The 13,897-nt window shown below is 37.3% G+C and overlaps 1 protein-coding gene across 7 annotated transcripts in view; it reads left to right on the forward strand.

Annotated features, from left to right (window-relative positions):
* USP6NL (USP6 N-terminal like) overlaps positions 1–13,897 on the forward strand; it is a 217,159-nt gene that overhangs the window by 93,100 nt on the left and 110,162 nt on the right. The window contains exon 1 of one of the 7 annotated variants that reach the window (XM_088844189.1): positions 9,767–12,921. The exons of the other annotated variants lie outside the window; for them this stretch is intronic. Coding sequence (XP_088700315.1) covers positions 12,849–12,921 — 73 coding nt within the window. The 5' untranslated portion in view covers positions 9,767–12,848. Of the gene's footprint in view, positions 1–9,766; positions 12,922–13,897 lie in introns of those variants that run through there. 7 annotated transcript variants of the gene reach the window in all.

Raw genomic sequence — 13,897 nt, forward strand, 5'->3', positions numbered from 1 at the left:
TAATGTGAAATGTCAGAATACTTAACATCTATAGTTATAACTCTTAAGAGTTTAATAGTTGAAAGGTATATTGGAAGCTAGAAAATTGATGGACTATTGCAAAAGTATAAGAGGTTCAAAACTTGTTTTTAGACAACACTGAGGTGATATAAATTAATTTCTTAAAATATTTTAAGAGTTGTGTTTGATTTTAAAACAGATTTTAAGGAAGAGAATCCATGACTTGGAATAAATATTAATAATGCTTTTGTTTAGTACTAACAAGTATTTAGTGAGCACCTCCCCATGCGCTGCTGCTGTGTTGGTCTTTGGGGATTTATTAATAGACAAGGACAAGACCAGCATCTCATGGAGCCCTTAACTAGTGGGGAAGATGGACACCCAGTGCTCGGTGTGCAGACAGGAAATGTAGGTGTCTGCAGGAGCCAGGAGCCTCTCCCTGGGGAGCAGAGGAAGCCCACCCTGGGGAAATCATCTTCCAGCTGAGGCTGGCTAAGTGGAGAGCATGGGGGAGAGGGTTCTAAACAGAAAAAATGACAAGCGTAAAGATCTGTAGTTGACAGACTAAGAAATGGAGGTGAATTCAGCATTGGTAGAAATAGGTGTTTGGAGGGGATTAAAGTTGGCAACTTTAGTTTAGATGAACACTCTCCCATTGCCTCCATTTTGTACTTAATTTTACCTAATCTCATCTAAACTAACCTGTTTTCCTCATCTTCACTAATCCCCTTTCATTCTTGTTGTTTTCAAGTATAACCATAACATTAAGTCCATTTGGAAAGGGGAGAGAGTCATTGGTAACCCCATTCATTTGCTTTTTTGCATATGACCCTCTGGTATTGTCTCACTGTATATATTTTGATATAATTGCTTTCATAGTGTATATACACTTTTATATTTGGATTTCTAACATTAATTTTAGACAGTTACCATATTTTCATAATTGTTTTTATAATTAGAATTCATAATTTTATTCCTTAAAGGTAACAATGATAGTAACTTATTTAACTATTTCCTATTTTTTTTGTTTTTTAAGATGGTTCATTTAAAAAAAGGTTTGCAAAGTGAACATCATTGGTGATTTTGCCCTATTTCTTTAAAAAAGCCTATAATTCCTTAGGCTACATTTATAATACTGAGATGTTTTTGCTTATATCTTCCTGTCTTTCTTGAAAAACGACATCAATTTATAGTGACCCTGGTAATCGATATACAGAATATCAGTTTCACCATGACTAGCTTAGTAGACTCAAAACAACATAAAGTTGCTTTCAGTTGCATATTTGATTTTTAGACAGCATAACTTAAAAAAAGAATTGTGGTAAAATATCCAAAATGCAAAATGCCATCGTAACCGCTTTTCAGAGTACAGTTCAGTTGTTGTTCAGTCAGCCATGTCTGATTCTTTGCCACCCCCATGAACTGCAGCATGTCAGGCTTCCCTGTCCTTCACCATCTCCCGGAGCTTGCCCAAACTCACGGCCATTGAATCGGTGGTGGCATCCAACCATCTTGTCCTCTTTCATTCTCCTTGACCTTCTCCTCTTGCGTTCAGTCTTTCCCAGCATCAGGGTCTTTTCTAATGAGTTGGCTCTTTGAATCAGGTGGCCAAAGTATTGGGACTTCAGCTTCAACATCAGTCTTTCCAATGAACACCCAGTACTGATTTCCTTTAGGATGGACTGATTGGATCTCCTTGCAGTCCAAAGGACTCTCAAGAGACTTCTCCAACCCCACAGTTCAAAAGCATCAATTCTTTGATGCTCAGCCTCCTTTATGGTTCAATTCTCACATCCATACATGACTATTGGAAAAAACATGGCCTTGAATATACGAACCTTTGTTGGCAAAGTACTGTCTCTGCTTTTAATATGCTTTCTAGGTTGGTCATCAGAGAAGGCAATGGCAACCCACTCCAGTACTTTTGCCTGGAAATTCCCATGGACGGAGGAGCCTGGTGGGCTGCAGTCCATGGGGTCGCTAAGAGTCGGATACGACCGAGTGACTTCACTTTCACTTTTCCTTTCATGCATTGGAGAAGGAAATGGCAACCCACTCCAGTGTTCTTGCCTGGAGAATCCCAGGGACGGAGGAGCCTGGTGGGCTGCCGTCTATGGGGTTGCACAGAGTTGGACACGACTGAAGCGACTTAGCAGCAGCAGCAGCAGCAGCAGGTTAGTCATAGCTTTTCTTCCAAGGAGCAAGCATCTTTTAATTTCATGGCTGTAGTCACCATCTGCAGTGATTTGGAGCCCAAGAAAATAACGTCTCTCACTGTTTCCACTGTTTTCCAATATATTTGCCATGAAGTGATGGGACCACATGCCATGATCTTAGTTTTCTGAATGTTGAGCTTTAAACCAACTTTTTCACTCTCCTCTTTCACTTTCATCAAGAGGCTCTTTAGTTCTTCTTCGCTTTCTGCCGTAAGGGTGGTGTCATCTGCATATCTGAGGTTACTGATATTTCTCCAATATCTGGCAATCTTGATTCCAGCTTGTACTTCATTCAGCCCTGCATTTTGCATGATATACTCTGCATATAAATTAAATAAGTAGGGTGACAATATACAGCCTTGATATACTCCTTTCCCAATTTAGAACCAGTCCATTGTTCCATGTTCTACTTGCATACAGCTTTCTCAAGAGGCAGGTAAGGTGGTCTGGTATTTCTATCTCTTTAAGAATTTTCTAGTTTGTTGTAATATACATAGCCAAAGACTTTGGCATAGTCAATAAAGCAGAAGTAGATGTTTTTCTGGAACTCTTTTATTTTTCGATGATCCAATGGATGTTGGCAATTTGATCTCTGGTTCCTCTGCCTTTTCTAAATCCAGCTTGAGCATCTGGAATTTCTCGATTCATGTACTGTTGAAGCCTAGCTTGGAGAATTTTGAGCATTACTTTGCTAGCATAGTGTTGAATATATTCACATTATAGTGCAACCCATCTCCAGAACTCTGTGTCTTGCAAAACTGAAACTCTCTATTCATTAAACAGCTTCATGTTCCCCTCCTCCGATCCCTTAGCAACCACCATTCTACTTTCTGTCTCTATGAATATGACTGCTCTGGGTACCTCTTGTATGAGGGAACAAATAGTATTTGTCTTTTTGTGACTGGCTTATTTCGATTAGCATACTGTCCTCAAAGTTCATCCGTGTTGTAACATGTATCAGAATTTCGTTACTTTTTAAGGCTGAATAATATTCCACTGTATGGATTACATTTTGTTTATCTGTTCATCTGTTGATGGATGCTTGGTTTGCGTTTGGTTTCTGTTGTGAACCTAGGTGTACAAATAGCCCTCTGAGATCCTCCTTCGTGTTGAGTACATACCCAGAAATGGAATTGATGGATGATATGGCAATTCTATGTTTAATTTTTTGAGAAATTCCCATCCTGTTTTTCATAGTGGCCACACCATTTTGCATTGTGCAGGAATTCCAGTTTCTCCACATCCTTGCCAACACTTGTTGCTTTCTGTTGTTTGGGCAGCGGCCGTCCTAATGGTGTTGGGGTGGTGTATCATTGTTAGGATATCTGTTTTCATGTGCTCACTATTTACACTTTCTGTTGTATCGTATCCTTCTAAAATAGGCTTCCAGAATTCTTCCTGAAAAATCACAGATCTTTAAACTTGGATAATGCTTTTGTGTCTCCAAAAATTTATTATGGAACAATGCAGTTTTTGTATGTTTATTGGAGCTTCATTTGTTTCTTTTGGGACATGCGTCATTTTGCGGTGATCAGAGGAGAGAGAACTCACAGTATACAGAAAAGGCAGAGGAAGAAGGTGTTTTCAGAAAGAGAGGATGAGCAGAGTGATAGGATCAGTTTTGCTTGATGTATTGTTCTGTCAGGGACTCTCCTGGTAGTTAATGTGCTGTGGTGATTACAGATTTTACATTGAGGAAACTGTGGAAGGATCTTTTTGAATGTTGAAGGGACTGCTGTGTTTATATACACAAGCACTTTTTATATTTGTATGTTACATATATGTGTATGTATGTCCATATACGAATATTTGATGCTAAGTGTGGTGAATTGTGATTTATTCCAAATTGAGTTGTGATTTAAGGGATAAACATAGACATAAATGATTTTTTATATGTGTTTGCTTAATGGTAATGAATTTTTTAAAGCTAATGTTATTTTATAGTTTTATTAGTATCTGGAGTAGGTCAGAGTGCCTGGATGTTGTGTTTTCTTTGAATTCTTGATTTTGAAAATAAAGTCATATTTAAGTTTCCTTATTATGACTAGCAAGCCTCTTTTCTTTCCATATCTGCATTCATATACACGTAGCTTGGGAAAGTCAGAAGAGAGGTCATTTCTGCACAGAAGGAAGCTTACTTTAAAAATTTGATATGTGGTAACTCAGAAATTGGGATATGTTCAGTTATAATGTACTAGGTATGGCCTTTAATTCACTCTTTTTCCACTTAAGGACACATGCTCAGTCATCTAGTAATTATTCACAGTAGTCAGTTCAGTTGTCATTCAATAATGAATTGTGTAGTTGCTTGTTTCATGCCCGTTTCTCTTGGAAAAAGGGAAGGGTGGAAGGTTGATCACCTCTGTAATAGCCGTCTGCTGATGTTGTTATCTACTCGGTGCCTGCTAGGTGTTGTACATACATACTAGGTGCTTAATATTTTGTATGGATTAATAAGATTTTATTGCCTCTAACATGCACTTATGGTATACAGACAGTACATTAAGAATTTGTGAAGTTATATTGGGATAATATGTCTGTATTTCCCTTGTTTTTAAAGCATATTTTGTGCATATTTATGACAGTTTCCACTGAGCTACAGAGTTGAAAAGTTTCTTGGTTGCTTTTTATGAGTAAAATGGATTGTCCTTTGGTAAATTATTTTTAAAAACTAGTTTTGAAAGAATTTCTAGCTTGATTATATTAATACAGGTGCTTCATTTGTAAGCAGTTTCTATATCTAATATTCTTGAATATTATGTAAAAGAAGGATAATGTTATCATCCATAAACACATGTTCTGTGGCTCCTTCCACTTCTTACAGTTTCAGGACATTTACCTTTATACCTATGAAGAAAATCTGTCAAGATAGGAGCTTTTGGCAATGTTAATTTTTAAATGCTTATTATGAATTGTTAGGAACACTGGACAACATAGTATAGTTTTAGGTATAGAAAGAATGTGCAACTTTTATTTTTTATAAACAATATATATTGTATTTCATATTGATGAGTTTGTAGAGATTGATTTTCAGAATTCTAGAACAAAATGATTATATCTCATCCTTAAGTTAGAATGACAAAGAAGTGAAATATATTAACTGGTTTATTAACCCAAGAGGAGACCAGTCAGAGGTGGGTTTATAGCTTAATATTCAGTAGTGTTTTTCTGTGTGCAGGCTGACTGACATCTTGAATATTTACAGATTATTTTTGTCATGAGAAGGGTAGCCTCTCACATTTTTTCTTCTCATTTATCTACATGTTCTGAAAAAAGAATGACAGTAGTTTAATTCTGAAATATATTTCCAGGAAAACCAAAGAAGTTTTCTGAAAATTGGGTAGAAAAAGAATCTGAATCTTTGCCAAGAATGAAAAGATGCTGGGCTATTCATTTGATCAAAAAATTTTGTGGACAGAGCACAGTGCAAATAGCCTTGTCTGTGTTTTTTTTTATGAAAAAGATGTTGATGAAATATTCAGAAATGTGAAAATACATGTTAGTTCCAAAAGAGTATGCATATTGTTACCTCATTTTTGTTAAATCAGCAAGCAGAAAGTACATGAAAAGTCTAAAAAGTTGTTAGCAGTGCTTATCTCTATACAGTGGGCCTGAGAAAGATTTTTATTTTCTTTTGACTTATTTTTGGATACTTTTTTCCTACAATAAGCATGTATTCTTTTTGAAATTAAAACTATTAAATATGTAAATTGAAAAAAAGCAGAGACTTTGTTAAATTAGTGTTTGTAGTTCTTTAAGATTCTAAGGAGTTGGTTTGAAGTATCTATAACACAATTTGTTATGGATAGTAGTATAGTTCTGCTTTAGAATATATAGATTCTCTTGTATTTCTTTTCGCTTAGGGCCAAGAAAGATGCTTCAGTGAACTTGTTCATGGTTTTATTAAATGAATGTGAGAAAGAATACAGATGAGATCAAATTCAATCTTGTTCTCTCTTCCTGTTTGGTTTGTTGTTGTTGAACGAGGTATGGTGGGAAAAGATTTCTTTCCTCTGCCAGATTGTTTTTTCTTTACATCATTTGTTACACAGTTCCTGTTCTTGATCCCCTTTCATCTGAAAGAAGTTGATTTTTACCTTGTATTCTCCTTTGGAGAAAGGAAAATGGCATAGTTGAAATGTCCACATAGAAGCAGATCGAGAGGGCTGTCTCTCCAGCCTACTGGGTTTCTCTCTCTGTTGTCATCTTTCTCATTGGCTCATGGGTTTTCTCCCCTGGTTCTGCTCTAGAGATGCTGGACTTGGAAGTGATGGGAAGGAAAAGTAAATCAGCAGTGTTGGGGCTTGGCCAAAAGTTAGTGGTTTTGGAGGTTTTGGCCTACAGAAATTCTAATGTAGGACCCAAGATTGAAGTAAGAGTTTTTCTGTTAAAAAAAGAAGTAGCTTACAAGTGTTTGCAGGCAGCCCATCGCAAGGGCAATTATAATATTCCTCGTCCTCCAGGCTACGTGGATCTCTCATGTATGTAGGCAGTTCAGATTTTTGTGTTAAGCAGTCTCTGTCCTGTTAAACTCTGTACTCTTTGGATTTATCTTTGTATTAAAGTCTGAAGAGTGGGATGCAGATTAAATATATATTAAACATAGATTAATTCCTTTGTAATTTTTTATAAAGAGTTTTTTTTTTTCAAGTAAAGTTTTAGGCTTACAGAAAATTTGAGTGGAAAGTACCAAGAGTTCCATTATACTGCTGTTGCTAACATCTTACACCAGTGTGGTCCATTACTGCAATTGATGAGCCAATATTGAAGCAATATTGTTAAATAAAGTCCATAGTTTACTTTAGGGTTCCCTCTTTGAGTCATTTGTTCTATGAGTCTTGACAAATGTATAATGACATGTTTCTGTCATGACAGTAATATATAGAGTAGTTGCACTGCTCTAAAAATCCACATATTGATTCTTCTTTCCTTCTTCCCAAATTCTTGGCAACTGCTGATCATTTTATTGTCTCCATAGTTTTGCCTTTTCCAGAATGTCAAATGGTTGGAATCATGTACTGTGTAGCTTATTTCAGATTGACTTCTTTGGCATAACAATATGCGTTGAAGATTCCTCTATGTCTTTTTGTGCTTGATAGCTCATTTCCTTTTATTGCTGAATAATATTCCATTGCCTGGATGTATCAGAGTTTGCTTATTCAGAATTAACCTACTGAAGAATGTTTTGGTTGCTTCCAGGTTTTTGGCAGTTATAAATATAAAGGTTTTTATGTGAATATAAGTTTTCAACTCATTTGGGTAAATACTAAGGAGCACAATTGGCAGATCATATTAGTATAGTATATTATCATATTTAGTCTTGTGAGAAACTGCCAAATTGTCTTCCAAAGTGACTGTACTATTTTGCATTTCCATCAGTTTATGAAAGTTCCTGTTGCTCCACATCCTTGCCAGCATTTGGTGTTGTCAGAGTGTTGGAGTTTAGCCATTCTGATAGATATTTATTGATATCTCATTGTCTTCATGTGAAATTCTCTGATGACCGGATGTTGAGCCTCTTTTCCTGTATTTACATGTTTTCTATATATATCTCTTTTGGTGAGATGATGCAGATTATTTAAAAAAAAAAAAGCAAAGTATAATTCCTTTAAAAAAAGTAGTAAAATGTGTTCTCTGGAAAAGTCTAGCAAAAGAAGACTAAAAATTTATTTATAATGCCACCAGAGGAAAAATCATTGGTATCATTTTGATATTTTCCTTCATACATCCAACTCTCTCTCTCCCCTCATGTATGTATGAAAAATGGTAATAGGGCGTTTATGGCATTTTGTACTTTTCACGTTTACTTACTCACATATAGTTAGCTTTTCCTGTGTCATTCTTCTAGAATGGTTCTACAGTGGTTCTTAACCTTGACTGAATGTTATGATCATTTGGGGGAGCTGTTTATGGTGCCCAGGTTGCATCCCAGGATAGTGAAGTCAAAATCCCTGTGGATGGACCTAGACATCATACTTTAAAAATTTCCCAGGTAATTACAGTGTGTATTGACGATTGAGATTCACTGGTCTAGAATGTAATAGAATTAACTTTTAAGAAAAAATATCTAATTCCCAGAACATCACATAAAATAATGAGGCGCTTTTTATAAGGTTCAAAGCAACCAAATAGCAACACTAGGGTTTTGTGTGTATGTGTGTGTAATAACATATAAAGGAAATCATTGGAACGATAGCTACTGGATTCAGGATGAATCTTACTTTGAGTTGAAAGCAGGGGTGATGAATTGGTGGTTGGAGGGACCGCAAGTTACATGTAGATTATTAAGGTCCTAGTTTTTGTTTTGATGGTTGCTTTGTGGCTTTAAGTGAATAAATAAAACTTGGCTAAGCATGAACCAATGATTAGAGCTAAAGACTGTGAGTAAACCAATTCTTTGTGCTAGAGGGCCAATAAGGAAACGTATTAAGTAGTTGAAAACTGTTGGATTCCTCTTGTAAGTTTATCCAGCGGGGTTTAAATATAACAGTGGTTTGATACCCAATTCCATCCATCTTAAAAAAATTGACAGGCTATTCCTTGGTTGCTAGAGATTCTAGGTACTTACTATCCTTTTTTCCCCCCTGAAATATACATTCATTCCACTTTCCTCATTATTTATAATGAGGAAATTATAATTTATTTATTAGAGTTTTATTCTAATGCAGTTGGTTGAAACAACAAACATAATAAATTTTGTTAATTATTCACTATAAACTAATATTTTATTAAAAACTCATATCTTAATGAGTTGAATGGGCTCATGTTACCTGTGTCTTGACCAGAGGAGCTGTTGAATTTTCTTTGTCCCCACCTCCCACGTTTTACCCTTTATGGGCTCTGCACCATAGTAAGATGGGTGGCAGTTGGCCTTTTTCTTAAGATGGGAGGAAGGAGACATCCTTCCTGATGTAAAGGACATCAGAGTGGAGGACCACTGCTGAAGGCGTCTCCTCCAGATTAGCTTTAGTGGCAAAACTAATTCTTTTAAGACTACCTGTGCCAGAGTTAGCCCAGAGGATTGTGGGCTTTCAAAATTTGTGGTCCAGGAGGGTTCAAAATGATTTCTGGGGTGAAGAAAGCAAATATGAAATTGCCCATGTATGTATTCCCAGGTGGCGCTAGTAGTAAAGAGCCTGTCTGCCAATGCAGGAGACATAAGAGACACAGATTTGATCCCTGGGTCAGGAAGATCCCCTGGGGAAGGGCATGGCAACCCACTCCAATATTCTTGCCTGGAGAATCCCATGGACAGAGGAGCCTGGCGGGCTTTAGTCCATAGGGTTGCAAAGAGTTGAGCACGACTGGAGCAACTCAGCATGCACAGACACATGCGCCTGTAAGTATGTAAACATGTATATACATATACAGAGTTAACTGAAACACAGCATATATACAAATGTGTAATTCTTTTTACATTCGTTCCGTTCCGTTCCGTTCCATCGCTCAGTCGTGTCCGACTCTTTGCGACCCCGTGGACTGTAGCCTACCAGGCTTCTCCATCCATGGGATTCTCTTTTTACATTATCTCATTTTAAATTACTGTCCTTTATGATTTAAACATATTATAAACATGAGTACATACTTATCTTTTTTAAACCAAGAATACATGTATTGTGATATATAGTCAGAATCTTAACTATTTTGAAATAGTTTCAGTCTTTGGAAGATGTTACAAGAGTAACAAACAGTTCTCATATATCCTCTCATCTGGATTTCCCAAATGTTACATTTTATCTCATTTACTTCCTCATTCTAATAAGTACTTTTTGACCAGTTAGAGAGTAAGTGAATGTATTTACCCTTAAGTACCTCAGGGTGTATGTCCTAACATCTGGGTGAATACCTAACAAGGTATTCTGTTACATAACTGCCCTGGAGTGGTCATAGTCAGGAGATTAACATTGGTAATCTATAGATTGTATTCAAATTTTTCCCTTTTCCAAAAGGTCATATGTTTTCCTTCATCCCTTTTCTGGTCCAGTATCTGGTCTGGAATCACGTGTTCCATTTAGTTATCCTGACTTTCATTCTTCCTCTAATCTGTAAGTGTTCCTCAATTTGTCATTGTATTCTGTGATCGTGGTATTTTAGAGTACAGCTCAGCTCCATATATTAGAATATATGCTCAGATATTTTAAGTGATGCAGTGTGTGATAAAAACATGAGAAGCAAATGAGAGAAACAAGAAAAAACTGTGGCTTGGCAAAGGTTGGCAGTGGTGAACCAGTGTGTTCAAACTGATTGTTGTATGATTTTCGTTTACAGAATCAATACTGGTATCAGTGAGGATAGGGAGTGATGATAATCAAAACTTAAGGAACACAAATACAGATGTTCTTCTCTTCACTGGGCAGATATGGAGAACAGAGTTGAATGAGAGGATGATGTCCTATATGATGGAAAGAGAAAGCAAAGCTCCCAGAAAGTACTTTTCACAAACATCCTTTCTTTCCTAGGAAAATGGAAGTGCTTTCTCAGGAGCTGGACTTGCAAAGGACTGGAAAATAAAGCCAGTAGATATTTAACACCTGTTTCATGTTTAGGCTTCCCTAGTAGCTCAGACGGTAGAGAATCTGCCTGAAATGCAGGTGACCCAGGTTCGATCCCTGGGTCCGGAAGATCCCTGGAGGAGGAAATGGCAACCCACTCCAGTATTCTTGCATGAATTCCATGGATAGAGGAGCCTGGTGGGCTACCATCCATAGGGTCACAAAGAATCGGACACGACTGAGCGACTGTCGCTACTACTACTTCATGTTCAAAACTGCCCTAGGAAATGGGGCACGCAATGGAAAGAATGAGGGGAACTTTTGAAGGATTTGACTCAAATGTTGATTTGCCTGTTTCAGGTCTTCAAAGGGATGCATTGAAAAGCACAGTTTTGATTTGAGGTTTAGAGTTTGATCTTTGACCCATTTGAACTCTTATCTTGATTTGGTTTGCAAGTACAGACAGGCTCTTTAATAGTTAGGATAACTGCTGGGTTTTGTCCTCCATTTGCCAGTATTTTCTCACTACCATGGGTTTGTAGCACCTGTGGGCTTCCCAGGTGGCACAGTGGTAAGGAATCCGCCTGCCAATGCAGGAAACACAAGAGACTCGTGTTCCATCCCTGGGTCAGGAAGACCCTGAAGGGAATGGCTACTCACTCCAGTATTCTTGCCTGGGAAATCCCATGGACAGAGGAGACGGGCTGGCTCTGGTCCATGGGGTCGCAAAGAGTCGGACACAACTGAGCAACTGAGCACACATGTCTTACATCAACACCCATACAAAGAATACATTATGGGTGGATGTATATGCACACATTCTTGCACTTCTCTGAAGAGCTGAAAATTTTATCCTGAATTTCAGAACTGTACATTATTCGCAAGAGGCTCGGTGCCATGGCAGGCAGAAACCTTTGGGTTGGAGCCTGTGTTATACTTCCAGCCATGGTTGATTCACTGGGTACCTCAGTTGTCCAATTGGAAAATGGGAGAGTAACAAGCAAGCCTTTAACTGTGTGGAGGTAAAGGAAACTGCCTTTGATTTGTTCCAGGATCTATTATTTTATGATACATTAAGAATATCAGTAAATGGGAAAAAAAGAATATCAGTAAATGGGAAGGAAAAAAAACTAGGGAAGTCGACAGTACAGTAGGAGGAACACATTGCTGGTGAAGAATCACTTTAGTAAATGTTACATTTGACCATATTAACCTAAAGCTTGTTTTTCTCTTTTAATTAACTCTGTAGGTTTACTGTGAAAGGGCTGCTGTGTGATGAATGGAACATGTGACAAAAGTATTAAATATTAATTGAGCACAGTTGCAGCTTGGCTGTTAAAAAATCATACAGCAGAAACAGTGGTTATACTTGATTTGCTGTTCTCTGGCCCACGCCTCGGATGGTGAAACCAGTGAATTTACAACCTTTCTAAGGGTTTCTAGCGTGCAATGGGATCAAGACCTCGCTGCAGGGGCTAGACTGTCAGTGGGGCCTGTGTGAAGGGGAGGGCAGTGTGTTCTTAGGGTATTTTTTGAGGTACCATATCTTCTATGCAGATCTGAAAGCTTGGAGTTAGCAAGATAGAGTTGTATTTTTATCCACATTTTATTTTCTGTATTTCAAATAAGAGATTTTTGAGAAAATTGAAAAAAAAAATATCAGGGCTTTGACAGTGCAGGGTATTTTGGTTGACTGCTTCTGAGTGTGTTTTTAAAAGCTTGCACACAGCATCTGTGATCCACAATGTGAGGATTTACAGTGTAGCACTTTAGTTTTCCTGTCGTGACTTTTGTCAGAAAATGTTTTCACTGTGCTCAGTGCTTCACAGATTACTTATATTTTGTATATAACTTGTTAATGCTGTGCAAAGTTATACATTTTGGACTCTGAAAACGGTGGTTTTCACATGTGGCAAAAACCACTTTGAAGCCTTCATTTCAAGGAGATGCAGCCCATCCACTCCTGTATCTTACCAACTGCTTCAGAGCCTTCAGAGAGCTGAGCAGAGCATGTATTCCTCTGGAGTTGAACTGTGCTCGTTCTGAGCTTCCTGAAAGCAGACATGCAGTGAGCTCGCGCTGGTGAAACCTGTTGGATTCCTGGGGGACTCAGCTGGAGCCTTTGGCTTGTTCATTAGCAATGATTCAAGTCTTGCAGATTGTAAAGGAGCTGGTGACACCATCCAGGCAGAGAGCAGCCAGAGCAAAGGAAGGTAGGAACTGCAGCAGGATGCTCAGTCGGAGCACTTTAAGGCACTTAGAGGTTTTTATGAATATCGACTTAAGGAGCAGCTATCAGAGGAGTTTGAGTTAGACTGTGTGCTTTTGCTCTTCTGATGTATTTCGGTGTTGGAAGAGGATCAGGTAATGGCATAACTGTTAACGCACCTTATTATTACTGTTTTGAAATCACAAATTAGAAGCATATCATTTTATTATGAGGCCTGAAGAGGGAGGAGAGGTTGTGACATATTCATTGTAGCCGTACTTTCCTGCTGTCCGGAACCTCTCGCAATATTTATTTTGGGGGTGAGAAGAGTAATTTATATAATCCTCTTCTAATTTTAAAATATAATGTTCATGGCAGAAATCAGAAGAGATCAAGCTTGAATTCCACCTATAGCAGAGCTTCAGAAGGACTGCTTGGTTCTTATTTGTGTGAATAAGTGATAAATAATAGTAATAAATATGAATTTAGCCAGTGAGAGGTAGATCTTATTGCCTTTTTCAGTGAAGAGTTGCTTTTTTCTATTTATGATATATGCTTAATTCTGTTAAAATAGTCCAATATTTATAGTCTGTGACAGTTTAAGATATGCTGGAATACATTTTCAAAATCTTTTTTAATTGCATGCCTGATTTACGGATCTTAAACTAATGCAGATAGATCTTTGAAGAAATATTAATACTTCTGTGTTTTGATTTTTGAGCATTTGAAATAGTTTAGCTAATCTCTAAAATGACAGTTAGGAATTAATTTAAAAAATATAGGCCTTCAGCAAAGTTTGTAATACTGGCAATTTAACTACTTTTATCTAGAGCTTAAAATCAGCCAGTTGATAGATTTATATGCCAGCTTTTTCATATGAAGGATATATCATTCTGTTTTTATATTATTAGAATAGCATAAACATACCTCAGATGATATAAAATATAGAATATTTTGGATTAAAAGAAACTTGATATGAT

The sequence above is a fragment of the Moschus berezovskii genome, chromosome 15 (assembly GCF_049115385.1).
Source record: "Moschus berezovskii isolate FMDL1 chromosome 15, NW_MosBer_1.0, whole genome shotgun sequence".
Lineage (NCBI taxonomy): Eukaryota > Metazoa > Chordata > Mammalia > Artiodactyla > Moschidae > Moschus > Moschus berezovskii.